At 39.4% G+C, this 18,588-nt stretch overlaps 1 protein-coding gene across 3 annotated transcripts in view; it reads left to right on the top strand.

The window, feature by feature from the left end:
• The window catches only part of aplp2 (amyloid beta (A4) precursor-like protein 2), a 48,255-nt gene that overhangs the window by 9,310 nt on the left and 20,357 nt on the right, over positions 1-18,588 (top strand). For all 3 annotated transcript variants that reach the window (XM_033976455.2, XM_033976454.2, XM_033976457.2), the window contains exon 2: positions 17,727-17,900. In XM_033976455.2, coding sequence (XP_033832346.1) covers positions 17,727-17,900 — 174 coding nt within the window. The remainder of the gene's footprint in view (positions 1-17,726; positions 17,901-18,588) is intronic.

An 18,588-nucleotide genomic window follows, 5' to 3' on the forward strand; every position in this document is an offset into this window, starting at 1 on the left:
TATCACTATATCAAGTCTACAGAATATGGCTCTGATTATCATAAAATGAAAATTTAAAGCCATTTTGGTTCAATCAAACAGACGTTTTGTGCTCAAACAAAATACAATAATTTAAATACATCCTGATTGGGGTTTAATAAGTCAATAACTTACTTCTACCAAACTATAACTTACATGTTCTGGTAACGTAAATCTGGTTAAGTGCTGGCATGATGGCACCTCGCTAGCCACATCAGAGTCCAATTCATGCTTGAATTTTCAGCAGTAACCCATCTCATTACAACTCGGGTCTGAATAACCGCAGCAGGGCCAGTTTATGGGCGAGCATCTGGGAAACACCTCAGAAAGCAGTGTCCATAGCTCTGTAAGATTACGGTAGTTCTTCAAGCTCAAATCTCTCTGGAGAACCACCCGATCCACTCGGGGGCAAAACCCAAACCTCCGGTTAGCTCAACTCCTTTACAGCAGGACTGGTGGACAGTTAACTGTAAGCGGTCACAGGGGAGTCACTCCATCTCTCCTCCCGGTGACAGCAAGAGGGCCCGGGGAGACCCTGATTTCTGCTCTCCTCCTGCAGATGACTTATTGCTCCACAACAAATTTAGTTTTCCGGATCTTGAGCATTTTCCCCTACTGTCCACTCATGCTGTGCCTCCACCGCAATCAGTTTGCTCCCTGAGCCCTGGCCTCACTCGGCTGCCATGAATACACGCTCTGCATCACTACAGCTCCACAGTGTAATAAGCCCAAGGTCTGGCCAGTGGATAGGCCTGCGTGATTTCCACCTTTAGAGGCTCTTGTCAATTTGGATGAGAGGAAATCTCCCGCCACTGCTCCACCACTGCCCACATTCTGGCGTGAGCGCAGCACCTACGAGCCTGACAGATCAGCACACGAAGAGGCTTCCAACAAATGCTACTGCTGTGACTCCATGCTGCACAGAGACATGGTGCACAGGATCTCCAGCCTCAGTGTGTCCAGCCAAAACCCTTCAGCGCTCTTCCATGGATCATTCATGATTCGCCCTTGGATCATCCATTTTCCGACATTTGTGGGTAAGACAAGGCTACACTTTGTGCCATCCAGGTGCTCAGGACATCAAAAACTCCATCCCACAAAAATGAATGTACATAGTAGGCCTTGGCGATTTTAGGTAAAAATACAATTATCAAATTTTTCTCCAAAAATGTTATTTTTTCCCCACTCAAAAACTACAGAAAATGGTAAAAACCTAATCTGTGGACCTTTTGTTCTCCTGCTCAAAGTGTAAATGTTTTGAATGTCTGTGTCTGTTGGCTTTGTAAATGATCGTGATTAAAAAAACAAACAAACAAACAAAAAAGGTCAGAGAGATCATTTCTATTCCGACTAGACCTGACCCTAGAAATTGATATAAAGGTACACTCATTGTTATAATCTTAACAAACAAACCCCATAATTATAAGGCAAATGGTACTTTCCCACTGGATTTTAGTGACCATTGTCCAATTGGGTGTATTTGAAATACAAAAGTTAAAAGGACACCTGAGTGTAAAGGCGAGAAGATCATTTCAGACATTTCAATGAGCAGGCCTTCATCTCTGACCTGTATTACAGTGATATCAGGTTAACATCACCATTTCTTGACACTGATATGGCCTTAAATTTTGTATTAATTCATTTAATGAAATTGCAGACCGACACTGGCCCTTAAAATAAAAATTGGAATGAAATAACTATAATAATCTTTGGTTCAACACAGAAACCAAATTTTGTTAGAGAAAGACATGCTGTCATAGTACTGTCGCTGCAACCACAAAAGTTTTAAATGACATTTTCACAGCCCTAGATGACAAACAAGATTGTGTAGCACTGTTTATTGATTTAACTAAAGCTTTTGATTCAGTAGATCATAAAATCCTCTTGAAGCACCTGAAGCATATTAGATTTGACAATGGTACAATTGTTGTACAAAGTTAACTTTCAGACAGAACCCAGGCAGTTGTAGCCAATGGGTTTAAATCACATTTTTTAAACTTTAAGCAAAGGAGTGACCCAAGCCTATTTTTTTGATTCCATCACCTCATCGCTTTATCCGGGGCCAGGTCGCGGATGCGGCAGCCTGAGTAGGGAGGCCCAGACTTCCCTCTCCACACACACTCCCTCCAGCTCTTCCAGGAGGATTCTGAGGCGTTTACAGGCCAGCCAAGAAACATAGTCCTTCCAGCATGTCCTGGGTCTTCCCCGGGTTCTCCTCCCAGTGGGGCGTGCCCAGAACATCTCTTCAGGGAGGCGTCCAGGAGGCATCTGGAATAGATGCCCAAACCACCTCAGCGGGCTCCTCTCGACGTGGAGGAGCAGCGGCTCTATGCTGAGCTTTACCCGTGTGACTGAACTCCTCAACCTATCTCTAATGGAGCGGCCAGCCACCCTGCAGAGGAAACACATTTCGACCACTTGTGTCCGCGATCTTGACCTTTCAGTCATTACCCAAAGCTCATAACAATAGGTGAGGGTAGGAACATAGATTCACCGGAAAATCAAAAGCATTGCCTTTCGGCTCAGCTCCTTCTTCACCACAACAGTCCAATATAGAGACTGCATAAAGCCTCATACCTTTATATGCAGGTGATTCCATTTTGTATGCAAGTGCTCCCTCTGCTAATCAAGCGAATTTAAAACTGCAACAAGATTTAATGAAATTCAGAATTCACTCAAAAATCTTGAATTATCATTGAATGCACTAGGCCTCACTAGAACTGAAATGGGGAATAAAGCTTTTGGTTGTTTTGCTTCCCAAAAATGGAATACATTTCAAGGACAAGCAAAACTGGTTACACTGGCACAAATATTAATCTGACAATAAACATTTGTAATCACACCTGCACCTGTTTTTTAGTGTTTTAAGTGGACCTATGTCATTATTTTTGTTTTGTTTTTAAATATTTTTTTTTGTTTGCATTGTTCTGTATTTTAATAGGGTCATGCTCATGAAGGAAGGACTGAAGATGGAAAGTAGCCAAATTGGCTATAATCCTTACTTATTTTACATTTTTAAATGTTCATTAATATGTGATGGCCCTTTGCAAATAAATAAAATAAACAAAGAGACAAAGAAAGTCTGAGGACCCCCACTGGGCTGTCTCTGTATAAATAAAGGTAAATGAAAAATGAAAAAATCAATGTGAGGGAAAAAAATAAAACCTATTAAATCGCATGGAATTTCAATAATGGCAGAAAAGCTAACTATTTCATCGGATTCTTTTACTAAACTCAATCAAAGTTGTTGTATATCATTTATCATTGGCTAAGAGATGCATACAAGGCTACCACTTTGCCTGAGAGTGTGCGTAAGCTATGTTTAATGAAATGGAATGAATAAAATAACTTGTAAGGCTTATTTGTTGACTAACATCATGCCACTACTGCACATAATCTGCCCCATTAGAGTCAACAGAGATGCTTCAACTCTTTGGTCAATGCTAATAGGTATAGTACTTGGAGATTATTGGCTAATCATCTTTCTCTGGAGAGCAGTGGAGCAACAAGACGGGCAGAGCAATGAGGACAAAGCCGGCCTTGTTCTAATCCATGAAGCTGTTAATGAAATCGGAAGTGGTTAAGCACAGACAATGGACCCCTTGAGTCATGCTGGATTGTTTGGTTCAAATAAATACAATGGTTGAGTGAGATGGCTTGCTAGTTTGTCTATTTTAGTTGTAAACATCTGGTGCAGTGATGTCAAGAATGTAATCGGCTTTGGTCCACGTGAACTGTAAGCCAGTACAGAGAGCGGTGAGGGTCAAACTCATGAGAGGGGCAGGTGAGGAGGAGGAGGAAAACCATATACTGTGCTGGTGTAGGTTGTACAAAGAATAGTACAAAGAATAGTAGCTCAAAGTGAGAAGAGATGAAAGGCAGTCTATGGAGGACATAAGGGCTTGTTCATACACAGAGCTTTTAGTGGAAAAGCCAAAAAGTGTTGGTCTGCTGCATCCAGAGACACCTTGATTGAGAGTGCAAAAATGTGCTATTAAATTATACACCATGTATACACTTTCTCCCAAAAATGTACAAAAGTCAAGTAGTAAAAAGTAAAATAATTGAAAGTACTATAACATGGATATATAAAGGTTCATTATGTAATTCTTCTGGTGGAGGGTTCGCCAAGTATACTTCATTGCATTACCTGGTTGTATTACCTGTTTTGTTGCCATAGAGATAAATATTTGAATGTCATTCAGTGAAATATTATAGGCAAAGCAATGATATTTTCACGGAGACATGACTTTAATTCAGGCCTATTTCACAAAATTGAGTTTTAACCATGTTCTAGTTGCTTCCCCTCACCATTAATCACGCAAAGTTGTATTTGGAGTGATTTGCTCAATCTTTAATCACTTATTTTCAACATGCCATATTACAGATCAGTCCCCATTTTCACACTGCACTGTACTTCCTTCATTCTCCAATTTTATTTTCTTAATCAGTGATACGCACAGAATTCGGCAGCATTTCGTATTCATTTTGATATGAATGAAGAAAAAATCGTCCGATAGATAGCTGCAGATCACGCTAGCAAGCAAAGGTGCTGACTCTTTGTTGTGATGACATTTACAGCAATATTGGCTCCTATTGGGCAGTGCAGTTTTCTAACATTGAAATCTGCGGACTAGTTTCGTTTATTAAATTGTTTTAGATGAATATTGTGATTTGAAATGTGCAAATGATTAAAACATAAGGATCCATGGGTGTCATAGATTATAGCTATATAGCAGAAACAAGCACAATAGGACTTTAATTTGAAACGCTGCACCATGGATGAATATTTATTAAACTTTTCACTACTACATTGACTTTACTTTGTCTCCCGCTGAAACGCATCGTCAGAATCCCAATCTTCCATCCATTATCACCTAATAAACAGCTATTATCTCACTGATTTAACACTGCTGCACATCATGCAATTCTGCACCTGTGTAGCTTAGCAACTAAACAAGGAGCTCTGGGTGAAAGCCTAGGTCTAATTATTGCTGTATCATTTTGACAGGCTTTAACGTAGATATCCACAAAGCCTGCATTTAGAACCGCCCTAAATAACTGCACTCATGCCCAGACAGCCGTGTTATTGAACTCCCCATCTGAATTATAGCAGTAGTTTTTCAGACAAGTACGGTTGAAATTGAATAAAGCATAGATTATTGCTCCACGCTTATATTTCTGATTTTGAACGTAAAAAACTAAGGTCAGTTTTAACTTGAAAAATGTTAAAGCCCACCTGTATGCAAAATCGACTCTTTAGAGCTTTTAACCATGTTCTAGTTCTTTCTCGTCACTATTTACTCACCCGAAGTTGTATTTAGAGTGTTTCATACATGTCTGAGCAATCTTCAATCACTTATTTTCAAGATGTCTTATATCATAGTCATTTTGGTACAAATGAGAAAAAAATCCACTGTTCACTAGAATGATTTGCAGCTATCCATCTGAGGTGTCAGCTCTTTGTTGTGACAATGTTTACATTGTTTCTTTTAAGTCATTTTAGATGAATATTGTAATGTCCAAATTAATTATAACATAATGATCCACGGGTGTCATTGATTAGAGCTAAATAGCAGACACAAGCACAATAGGTCTTCTTTAACATGACAAAAGTGCTGGATTGTGGCATACTCGCGCAGATTTGTGTTTGATTTAACAAAGATGTTTTTTTTTCCCACATTTTAGTCACATGGACAGTTCATCAGAAAATAATGATTGAAGAAAGGATAAATATCTGTAGTGATATAAATTTGAGGATACCAGTTTCTCCTTAACAGCTTTTTGTCTAGGCTTCTGCAGCACTTTACTTTTTGCTTTTAGACATATCCTAAGGAAGCTGTGGAAGGCCCTTGAAAACTTCTCCAATTTTGGCAGCACTGTTTGGCAGCACTGGCAGTATGTTATAATACTCGCTGTTATGGACTGTAACAAATTTGTCATCACATCTCTTCATCTCTTTAATTTCAATCAGATATTGTTAATTTAGAAAAACACAGTTTATTATTTGGAGCCCACCTAATTTCACACAGCATGCAGAAAATGCAAAAGTCAACTTTAGATCTGTGAGAGGTACAGCTCAAATCTGTGTCAAGATGTTGCAGGGAAATTGGCTATTTGGTTCCCCTCTGGTTCATCTTGCCTTGCTCAGCTGACTGGCCCATCCCAATGCATGAAACTGTAATGAAACGTACAACAAGCACCCCAATGTTACATCACACGTCCTTGCCCAATCCACAGCCCAGTGTGACTTTTAGGCTCAGTGCAGATAAGAGAAAAGGAGGGCCACACCAGACTGTCAAGTCCAGAGACACATTCAAAGAGAAGGATTAGAGGGAGCTGGGACTGGCTTAAGTCTCTGCACCAAAGCACTTTTCCCATGACCGTCTGTCCCTCAGTCATTTGGACTTAGGCTGTGTTTGAACTCTAACTCGGTGTATCCTGGTTTGAATCCTTCAAACAGTTCAGTCTCCTATTTAAACCAACTCATGATTTATGCAGCTCCTGTAGGTAAAGTAAAACACAGCAGTTTTGGGTTTCATGGATACATTTTCAAAGTCACACTTTGACTGTAAAATAAAAGGTTCATAAAAACTTGAAATTATTTATATGGCATATTTTTAGGTTCAATCATTATCTCAAATATGCTAGATGTAGTTCAGCAAGCCCTGACTAGGGTTTATTGGTTGGAATGAACTCCCATTTGATGAATAATGGCTTTAATTAGCATGACGCTTCTGAGGGGAGCATGTTATGCTGTCCTAGCTGTGTTTTGCAGTGAGTATTTGCTTGTCCCTTTTCAAATGGCTTTAATGGCCTGTGCAGGCTAACCCCCTCTGCCCACACAATTATAAATAACTTGGGGGTTACACCTTCTCCCAACTGAAGGGCCATGAAGAAAAAAAATGTTTGTGCTAATTAAGGCTTATTTCTCCTCCTGGCATGCTATGTATCTACTTTACATTTTTATGGCCGACTTTGAGCTGACACTCTTGTCCGAAACCACTTCAGCTAATTGCTACATGACAACGCAACAGTCAAGAGCACTAACTTGAGATTGAGACCTGACAATGTCCTTTAACCAATTCAGAGCCTTTTTGAGAAAGATTGTCAGAAATTATTGTCCAGTTCTGTCAGCTTTTCTTTTTTTTATAACGAAGACATTTGTGGAGAGATGTGATTCAGCAGGCGGAGGGTGAGATGAGGTTCTTCGTGGATAAATGTTCAAGATTTTGACAGAAGTGGCAGTGATGATGCAGAGCCGACTACCACTGGCCGCCGCCGCCGCTGCGCTGCTGCCAGATAATAACATGGTCCCAGAAAGCTGTGGGGAACTCAATTCCAGCGGAGCTCACAATTATAGTCTGCAAATGCATATGAGCCGCTCTGAGCTATTTTCCCTCCAGCAGATGGGGTTTCAAGGGAGAACAGTAATGAGCAAAACCTCACAGCAACACTTAAGTCAACAAAATGGGATGAAATGTAAAAAAATAAGCCAGAGTATTTTTTTTGTTTGGCACAATATACAAACTGGTCATTATAATGTTATTCGCACCTGCGTAATAGTAAGCGTTTTGAAATTTCCCTTTTGAACAGTAATTGTGTAGGGCTGTACTCATAATATCTGTATGTCAAAATCATTCTATGGACGTCTGTAGTGTGATACTTTTAGGAGCCTTACTCTTGTCTTTTACTTGCTCCACTCTTTGCCTTAACTCTTCTGAAGTGATTTGAATAGAATATGTATGAATAAGTCCTGTTTCGGGCATATTTGTGAGGACATTGTTAATAAGTGTTATACCAGACCAGCCCAGTCTAACACGTGTTTACCTTTAGCATGTCCAGAGCTGTGACTGACTGTTGTGAAACCAGAGGCCGTTTACTGTCTGCTCATCACTGGGACTGGGGACATTGCTGAACACAAGGCTGCACACTGCCATGGCGATGGGCACCGTTATTTTTCAGCACAAAAGAGCTGAGCACAGACATGGCTTTGTTCCACTGTGTATGTGCGACAGGGGAGTGATGTGTGGACTTATTGAGCGCGGGGTCGCTCCAGTATTTTTGTACACAGGACTGTGAAAGATGAATGTAGCAGAGTTGTTATTGTGTGCGAGGCATCCCGGGTGTCACTCACATGATCCTCACTCAAATGCCAGGCTCTACAGCTTTGCCCTCATTTTTTCTTTCTTCATAATGTTTTCTCCAATCCTCTTGCCTCTTTGCCATCTCTTCTGCGTCAAGCTTCTGATCATCCATCTCCAGCTCGTTTCTCTGCTCCACTTTAGGGGTTGGGTTCATGTGACGTCAGAATAGCATTCTATGGGGCTTTTGGAGATTGAGAAGAAAGGCAGGGTTGGTTTTACAATTTACTGATATTACACAATGTAGATGGCTTCATGTTGTTTATAGTCAAATATGTCAACAACAACTTGGCATGACATGAACTTAAAAGTGGTGCAAAACGTAATTATATTTTCACTAAAGCTAGACTGAAGTATTGCTGTATACAATTCCATTCCACCACTCAAATATACCTTCTATTTGTCTCCCACTCCTCCTGTTGGTCAGTGTTATATGTATAAGTGACCTGAAGAAATAACTTATCACATTGAAGTATGACAACTCCAAAACCAGAAAGCTTTAGTTTCCTCATCCCAAAAGCTATATAAAGCTACAAAACATATTGAGTTAAAAATAAGTCTTTGAATTGTGGCTTCAAGCCCATGAAAAAGAGAACCCAAGTGCTCTTATTGGGTTCCCCTGTATAAATAAAAATAAATTACATTTTTAGTTTATTTATGTATTTAACATTTTGTGATGATTTTGATCCATGTGACCAAAATCACAAAAAATGCCCCGTTATTGTGACTAAAGTAATATCCCCTGCCCTCCATCTGTTTTTGACACCACTAGATTCTAGAACGTGAACCTATTCAGTCTGTTTTTCTCTCCTCCCCGCTCTCCTGTTTGTGCCTCCACCGCTCCAGTCTGCTCCTGTGTGAATAGCTGGGATACTTTTGTAGCAGGTTTCCATAGTGACGAGCCATTTGAACAAGTCGTCATTGACGTGGGTTTTGCTCTGAGCTGGAGAGAAGCCATGTTATCTCCCTCTGACACACAGGCAGACCTATGCCACTCAAAGCACCGCACGGTTTCACAGAACGCAGCCAGAACTTAATTACCGAGACACATCCTGCACTAAGACTCAAACCAGTGGCGACGTATTGTTAGATCCAGTTTCAGCTCTGTCTCTAAGTGCAGTAGCATTTAACAGCAACCGCAACAGGTTGAATAATGGCATGTGTTAATAATTAATATGTGAAAATGAAAGCTGGTGTTTACTTGTAGTTCAACTTGCATTGTGGTATTTGAACTATACATTTACAATCAGTGCAGCATTCTCACAAAAGAACAGAATAAAAACAAACACAAATGTGTAATAGCCCATATAAAGCATACAAGCATACTAGTGTTAAAGGGATGGGCGATATTGCTGAAAATGAATCTCTGCCGCATTGAATTATTATCAGTGTTTAATAGTACATCTTATTTATATAGAGCTTTTTATAGCGCCAGAGGACAATCCAGTTTTTGACAACTCATAGCTCAAAGTTCACTGACCACTTGAAAAGCAAAGGACACTTATTAAGACTGCCTGGATTTCTGTTTGTCTGACCAGCGAGTCCCTCCTACATTCTGTCCTAATCCAGTAGGGTCTGGAGCCAGACTATAAAGGCCGTCAAACAACTGTCCTAACTTAGACACGCGCTACAAATTAGCAGCTGTCAACTGCAGAGGACAGCTCTCAAATTTTGATATCATTCAGTTTAGTTTATTAGTTAATTTATCAGAGACAATGTACATAAAACACTGATCAACACAAAAGAAGTAATATGCATGTGCCAGGTTATAGCACTTCCTATTCAGAACAAAATATAGAACTTTTACCTGAGATAAATAAGAGTTTGGTTCTTCGATTGTTGATCTATTATCTGCGTAATTTTTACTCCGTTTTTATTTTTAAGTCACCATGTTGGCTTTGACAGGAGCAGAAAATGCATTTCTCTGATTTGTTAGGCATGATTTACAAGCAGATTATCTAAAATCAGGGAGACGGGATACAGTTCCAGCTTCACGTGTTTGTAAAGTTTTGTCAAAGAGTGTGGTTTTGGGCAGCCGTGTAGATTTCTATGTGCCTTTGCTGGATGTTTGGGGGCAGTAAGTACAATTTCACTTCTTTTTGCCCATTTGTAAAGCCAATAAAGCTGCATTAGGTGGTACACTACTGGAGTAGCTCTGTCTTACTCGCAAGGACTGGTTCAATCAAGTCCAGATTGTGTGTGAAGGATTATAAAAAGACTTTTGTGTGAACTTGGGACATGCCACTACCAGCCCATCTGTAGCAGTATGTTACACAAACAGGGATTTTTAAAAAGTCATCATCTGACATTTCAGGGCAGAGAATATATCTTGCTTTTCACTTGTTCCCTCTGAACAAATCATGGTAGGTTAATGAGCTGCTTACTTATATTTTCCTCCAAACTATAAGGACAAGTTTTACAACTCATGGGGACAAGAATATTTCCATACTGTACTCTTTTACATAAAAACAATGGATGCACTGAGTCATTGAACATAAATTTCCAGTTGCGTTGAGACAGTTGATACAAAAGGCCAGTTCATAAAGATGGAGAGGCTCATTTGCATTGGAGTCAGTGTCTGTTTGTGTGTCTGATTCTGCCCTTTACTGCTTTAGATGTGATGGCAACACAATTATCAGTCACTCATAATGTTAAAACAATACAATAAATCTGAATTTGGAAATTAAATAGAAATACTGAAATATGCAAGTTTGTATATTTTGGCACTGTTAAGCACAACAAATGGTACTACAACCTGGTGCAGTTCAAGGTTGGTTAACAATTCAAAACATATTTTTTTTAGACTTGGTGGCACAAAATTAAGCAAAGCAAAATTGTCCTCATTTTTGAGTCATGGATCATTAGCAGAAAGTTGTAGTAATATGAATTGAGATCAAATTTAAGTATGAATGTGTTGCAGTGGTGGTTGTATAGTGGTACATAGTGGTAGTTTCATTTGCAGTGAATAAAGTAATGGCAAATGGCTAAACATTCAAATCGATAATCTGTTTCTGTTTCAATACATCATACCACTGCTCTGTGTGTGGCTTTCTCTCTAGTGCCTAAGTTGTTTAGTGTTAAGTCACCACAGGGAGGGATTAGGTGGATTAACGAGGCCTGGCGTTGCAGTCACATGGATGGTATAAGCGCTCTGAGAAACTGGAGGTCTGTTTTTATAAACCTAAGGCGGCCATACTTGAGCCAAATTTAGCCCTTGCTCCAGAGGGACCGTGCTTTATATACCAGCCAACACCAGAGCCGACTGGCTGTGGTGCCACACTAACCACATGTAACAGTAATTGTGTGTCAGAAATGTCACCCAGTGGTTTAAGATTATTGCCCTCTTTCACTTAAGCATTGTCCTCCTGTCCTAAGTTGTTTTTTTGTTTTGTTTTTTAACAAATAAGACTGAACTCAGACCACACAGGCTGGACAAGATAGAGCAATTTTTCAAATGTGCATTTTTTTCTACTTTCCTATTGGCTAAGTTACCAGTGCAATTCACTAAAACATTAGTTCCAGGTAGTCCTGAAATGGAGTAAGTCTCTGCATAAGGGAAGGGCAGGTATCAATTTTTTCAGCCAAATCGCAATGTCCAATATTGATCTTGCTGTTCTGGCTTATATCAGATTTTTTTGCCAGTATAGAACAATTTCCAATCCATTGCAAGGCCCACAAATTGGAATCCTTTTTAAGTTCACAGATTTAACAGATAACAGATAACGATACTGATTGTGCACCTACAGCCACCATTTCAATGTTCTTCTACTTATCTTAAAAATATAATAAATTAGGCTGATGTATCAGAAAATGTTACTAATACAGATAATTGAAATTTCACAATGTTAATTATTAACGAAAGATGATGCCAGAGGCAAAGTATCATTACTGATGAGTAAGCCAACGCTTTTTTGTATTTTAAAACTGTCTACACTAAAACTGTTATGTGTTTACCAGTCATGCCTTAGCTTGTTTTATGTGAGCTCCAATAAAATGTTTGTTTGCTGGAGGCAGACAGAGGCAGCCGCCACAGTAGTGGGAAGGCTGCAAATGAGCTCAATGATGTTTCTGACAAGCGTCTGTGGTGGCAGCCCTGTCTGTCATGCCATCAGGCCACCTCTGATTTCTTTATTACATTATTTTGTCTCCATTCATTTGAGAATCATATGTCAAACTGTGACGTGCGAAACAATCAGCACCAGCTCCCTACTTCTGTCATCTCCCTCTGTTTGCTTAGCCACCCATGTCCGCTCCTCCACTCCCTCCATCCCGTTTGTCTATGACTGGAGTTCACGCTTGCACATGATATGACTGCTCCTGGTGAGTCACTTATGACAGATAGCAACTCAATATTTACGCTCATTAGGTGTGGTGGGTTGCAATTCTGTTCCTGTCAGTAATACTTTCCTGCCAGTGCTTCATGAATTTAATAGAACATGACAGAATGCTGAAAAAATCTATGCATGCCATGGAGAGGTCGTAAATGCACTCACTTCCTGTAAGTTTCACAATGAATTAAAAACTACTGACTAATACTATTGCAATAATTTTGGAGTTGTCAGTTTGTAACATCACCCTTGTAGTTTTCATGACATTGGGTTTGTTGATTGTATTGACTACTCTCCAGTCCTCTTTGTAGGACTTGGAGTCATATGGCACTGCCAGAAGGCTGTGGTATAATGTTGTTCATTTACTGTTTTCTTCAATCCTAAAAGAAAAACATGCCTGAATAATGAACTTAAGAGGTATGCTGCTTATAAATATATTTGTGCTCTTGCTGCTATAATCTGGTTGTTTTTTGTTTGTTTGGGGTTGTTTTTTTATTTGAATTTTTGTGACAGTGTATTTCAAGTAAATTATCCGTCTCCTCAACCATGTGGTGTACTGTTTTGTTTATTTTATTTTTTTTATTAATTTAGCATAGAGTTTGCCTTGCACTATGCTGGGGTTGGAAGGGCCACAAACTGATGCTGACTGGATTTGATGGCATTTCAGATGGCCAGGGTGAACATATAAGGTCAATATAACCCCACATTTGTCCATAAGTGGTCCACGTTAGGAAAAGGTTTCAAGGGTAGTCATCTCTGGATAATGGCTTGTGAAATCAAAATGTTTCAGCAGATTGGTAATGGCTTCCGGGTGGCAGCTGAAACATCTTGAAAAAACATTGCCCAGATCATGATCGCCCTAACACATATCAAGGTTGAAATTAAATGATAAACCAATGCTGTTTCAAGGTGATCTAAAGAAATGCATACCAAGTGAATTATTAACTTCTTTTGTTTACTAAACTAATGGGTACCCACGTTGTAATGTTAGTAATATTATTCTGGCTAGTCAGAAAAAAATTTATTTTATGGACATTCTTACAATTTACTTTCTAGCATACAGTTATAACTACTGTTACAATGGGATTTCTCTCTCTTAAGGTTATTATGACATTTGTCACATATCAGTCTGTGACCACACCATGAAACACCATGAATGAGAAGTATTGTTTTGTTTCTAACACCCTGTGCACAGTCTGTACAAAGTCTTTCTCTTGTGCTACATTTGAGGTGATCTTCCAGAGAAATGACCATGAATGAGCAGGAGGAGAGAAAACAGGCGTGTGGAGCAGGACCAGGTCATTGGACAGGGGGAGGCTGGGTTTAAAATGGAATGTAGTAGTAGGGATGTAAGAGTAATCGCAATTGAATCGAGATTTGAAGATGATCTTGCTACTAAAACATAAATCACAAATCTAATCAATTGCAGTGCTTGAAAGCATGGCCTTACGTATTGAAGTATATGAGCTCTGGGCATAGGTATTTTTTCTAGACCAAATTCTACTAATAAAGAGCCAATTTATTATTATCTATGTTTGTACAAGTGGATTTTTTTTTTTTTTTACATATGTGATCTTCATTAATGGTATATACTGATAAATAAAACAGTCTAGGAACAGTCAGTAACCCATGAAAAAGTTCAAGACCACACAAGCTTTTAGTTACTTTTCATTTTTTTGGAAATTTAATGACACTTTTTTTTGCAGTTTTTAAACAGCAGTGGAAAAATACATCTATAATCAATAGCTCGAGTTTCAATGGCAAAATGCAATGCTTTTCTTTCAAAATTTTAAGCTCTTGTGTTTCTGAGCATCACAGTCCAATGTGAAGCTGCAACTTCCATACACCGCTGAGCAGAAGAGCAAGGGCGGAGCAAAGGAGGGCAGCAGAGGGCTGGGGATCCACTCGAGTTTTATTTGTGCATATAAACTCCCTTTCCTTCAACAGTAGGTCTAGCTGCCATAAATCAAGACTCATATTCAACTCAATACTCAGAGAGTCTTGATTAATCGCCTCATAATTCTGAGCAATGGAAAAGTCTTTATTTAAAGTTAAAGTTTGTTTTTTTGTTTTTTTTATTTGGATTTGAATATATTAAAAGTCCTGCCCTGCTTACAGCCCTGCATGAAAGGACATCTTTTTTTCATCATTTCAAAATTGGTCAGCTCTCAATCAATGCTCGTCACAAAAATGTAAATCATCATACTATAATTACTAGACTTATAAGTGTGTATACTAAATCATTTAGCCATCTTGGGGTGCTTTCACACTTGCAGCCTTTGATCCGGACTTTTGGATTTTTCTGTTTGGTTTGGTCTGGTCCGAAGTCCAGGTGTGAACGCTCTCGCGGGCTGTGGTCTGGACCAAGTGGGTCCTTTCGTCTGGGGAAAAAGTGTCAGTCTCAGTCCGGAGACACGCATTTGATCACACACAGATGAGCAAACATGAACCCAAACGTCTGAAGAAAAGGGAGAGACAAGCCTTTACAAGTGGTTATAAAGTTGTGTATTGTGCTGCTTTGACACAGTGGACAGCAGCATAGACCTCTTGGTTTCATCAAGTGTCAAATTAGCAAAATTAGGCTTCCAAACAAAGTAATTGCAAACCACTCTGCCAAAACAGAAACTACTGCTCGAGAGTTAAAGAAGTCTTATTTGGCCTAAAATCATCAAATGCACCTGCAATCGATGTTAGTTAAGTTATTCTCCCTCCAAGAGCCACCAAAACTAAGAAATGCCCTACACATCCACAACAACACCAGTGTAAATTGTCACATCAGATAAACCAAAATTACCCATTTACCAAACGCACACTTATGAGAACATATCAAACACATGCACGCTAAATGACAGCATTTGGTTCACTTATAGTAGAGGATGCGCCGCTGTAAATCACTGTACTGTAGATGTAGTACACGCATATCGTCTAGCGAACGTTTTATTAGTGATCTATAAACTCCACATGCATACAGCACTTCCACTGCAGTCCTCTGCTTTAAATCCAATCATAGTGAGTGGGCAAAAAATGTTTTATATATCCATATAATCCGTTTGTATCAGCACAGCACAGGGAAAGTCGGATATTTAGTAGTGTGAAAGCAAAAGTCCAGGGAACAAGCTAAATTTATAGAACACTTTGTACGTTCTCAGTCTGGACCAAGGTTTGTTACTTTCAGGTGTGAATCAGCCCTTAGACAAACATAATTGTGTGGTGGCAAGCAATTATTGTGAATATTGCATGAAGTGGAGTATGCTTGGTCTGTCTGTTCCACTGCAGCCAACGTCTGATTACACAGCAGTTGTTTTATCCAGGCTCCTCTCTGTTCTCCTCCCATTATCAGCACGTGAGCTGTGTTTCAATGGCAAGCTTTGTTAAACACAGTGTTGCTGGTGTTGCCTCTTCAGCTGTTTTCGTCTGGTATCTTCATGCTGCCATCATTGACTGGGCTTCGGGCACTAGAGCAGGGAGAATGCTGCATCAATTTGGTCGCTCTATCTCACAGTTATACACCACAGCCTGTTTATTCAGCCATGTTGTTATGACGATCAAGAAAATATCAGTCCACTTCCTCTTCAGAGACTCCCTGCTGTGGGATTGAGCAGAGTGTTCGGGTACTCTGTTTTGTATTGTAGTGGGATTGGCCAATTGTAATGGGCTATGACTATCAACAAGTTATGGTGATCAGAAATATGTGATTTAGCTTATTCTTCTTGAATCAAATCTATTTTTTGCTTGCAATGAAAACACATAGGTTGGTTTTAGATCAAGATCAAATTGTTATGTTGTAATTATAGCATGACATAACATGGACCTGCAGCTGGATGCTTGGAAGCAATGCTTAACACTATACCAATATATCAGGCCAATTTTTGCACTTTTTTGCACATTGGCTATCGGCGTTAAATCTCCTGCCTAGTTCGATGTATGATTTAGGCTCACCAATTGCTGCCTAAAACTTTATTTTAACACTTTACTGCAACAATAGCATTGCACAAAATGAGATTACTCTGCTCCATTATGGGTTAGTAATAAAAACTTCTCTATTCTTCTTCTCTTGAGATTATCTTATTATAGGTTAATTATGCTGAGCAGTAAAAAGTATTAACAATATTTATTTCAAATCATATATTTTTGGGAAAACTGATCAATATAGGCCCAAAACTATGGGCAGAGCTTATCAGCAATCAGTTGCTCTGGATTCTAAACCAAAAAGGAAATGTTTTTTTTCTTCTGTACAGTAGTGGTATCTTAACAAAACCCAGCCCTTAGATAATGAAGAATGACCATGTTTTTGTGTCTCATTTGAAGGCTAAATAACGTCCTGCTCATAAACAAGGAAATGCTTGTCGTTTATCAGCACTACAATGGGATGACACAGAAGATAACATTTTATGCTCTTTCATGAGAACATTAGGCTGTACATAAATGTTTTTGATGAATTGTTATGCTGATGCGATGATTTGTGGTGTGTCTCGACTGATCATTTTACTGACAGTTTTGTTTAGATTGAGTAATAAATTATCTATGCTGGTGAGTTGGCTTTATCTCCAGAGGATTGAATGAGCAAAGCTTTGCCCTCTGCTTGGAATGTCCTGCTTGGTGAGGCATGACGGCGGCAGCTCTGCCTCTGCTCTAGTCTTGCGTATACAGCCTTCTGGTCTAAAGGGCAGTGGGGCTCAAACACAAATCCAATCTGAACCAGGCTTGTTTAACAATCCACCTGCTCAAACATTCCCGAGGGGCAATTAATTTGTGTCCTGTCTTTCTTTCTAAGGTGAAGTGTTGAAACTGTTGAAACAACAAGTTCACTGAGGTTGTTCTATCACTACGTGCACATCTTGAAGTATCAATACCTAGACAAGCAATACTAAAATCTAGCTTTTAAACAGACTAGCATTTTAACCTTTTCTGAATGTTTTTAGAATGGTCTTCATCTATAGTATAAGACCACACGGTAATATGAAAGGAAACTATATTTTGGTGTTGAAAATCACATGGTATTATATTTTAAAAATTGTGTTTCAGTCATTGTGATAATCCTACATAGTACAATTTCAATTATTGAGGTACATCCTTGTTTAACTTTTATTCTATCAGCAGCATTGTCATTGAGCTGATGTAACACACACCAATAATGTGACCTTAAAATAAAACAGTATTATGCATGTCTCGTCCCTTGCATCTAATTTACAAAACATTGTGCAGCCCTTATTCACCCATTTCTTTCTTTCTACAGGCACTAGCAGCCAATGCCGGCATCGGGTTTGCTGTAGCCGAGCCACAGGTGGCCATGTTCTGTGGAAAGCTCAACATGCACATCAACGTACAGACCGGCCGCTGGGAGCCAGACCCCTCTGGCACCAAAAGCTGTGTAGGAACCAAAGAAGGAGTGCTGCAGTACTGTCAGGAGGTGGGTGTACAGACTTCAACAGGACTGATTACAGCAAAATGATTTCTCCACCTGTATGTGGGTGGTATCCATGTGTTTGAAGCGTTGCTATAGACTTTTACTTTTAAAAAAGCTGAGTATTATATCTTTTAAATGGTCAAAAGTCCAAGAAACAAAAATAGATTTTTGGTGCAAGTGGATGTTATATCCTCAAACGTTTACATGTTGGAAGAAAGGTATAGACAAGGGTTTAGCAAAAATTACGATGGTTAGATGAATTGGTCACAGCATGATGGTCTGCAAAGTGGTTTAGTGCATGTTTGGATCGAATTGCCACGATCGTCCTTAAGAGAATTGTCTCTGCAGTATGAAATTGATGGCACAGTATAGTGTATCACATATATGGTTGCATATTAAGGCATGTCATGGGTAATGTACATTTTTTTATCTCTCATTATATCCGTGGACACTACAGATACTTGAATTTTCTCACATTTCCACACTATCTTCATAGCCATTGGACTGCCAGCATTAGTGTCATGTTTATTACCCTGGCTTTCTAAGAAAATGAGCCAAGGCTTACGTTTTCATGCAGCTTCCCCAGCAGCTTAAGATGCAGTTATTGATGACATTTTGATGGCATTCAGGCAGAGCGTAAATTGTGCGCTCTTTCATGGATGAGCAGATGGCATCTAGAGAGTATACAGCG

Source organism: Periophthalmus magnuspinnatus, chromosome 13 (assembly GCF_009829125.3).
Source record: "Periophthalmus magnuspinnatus isolate fPerMag1 chromosome 13, fPerMag1.2.pri, whole genome shotgun sequence".
In the NCBI taxonomy this organism is placed as follows: Eukaryota; Metazoa; Chordata; class Actinopteri; order Gobiiformes; family Gobiidae; genus Periophthalmus; species Periophthalmus magnuspinnatus.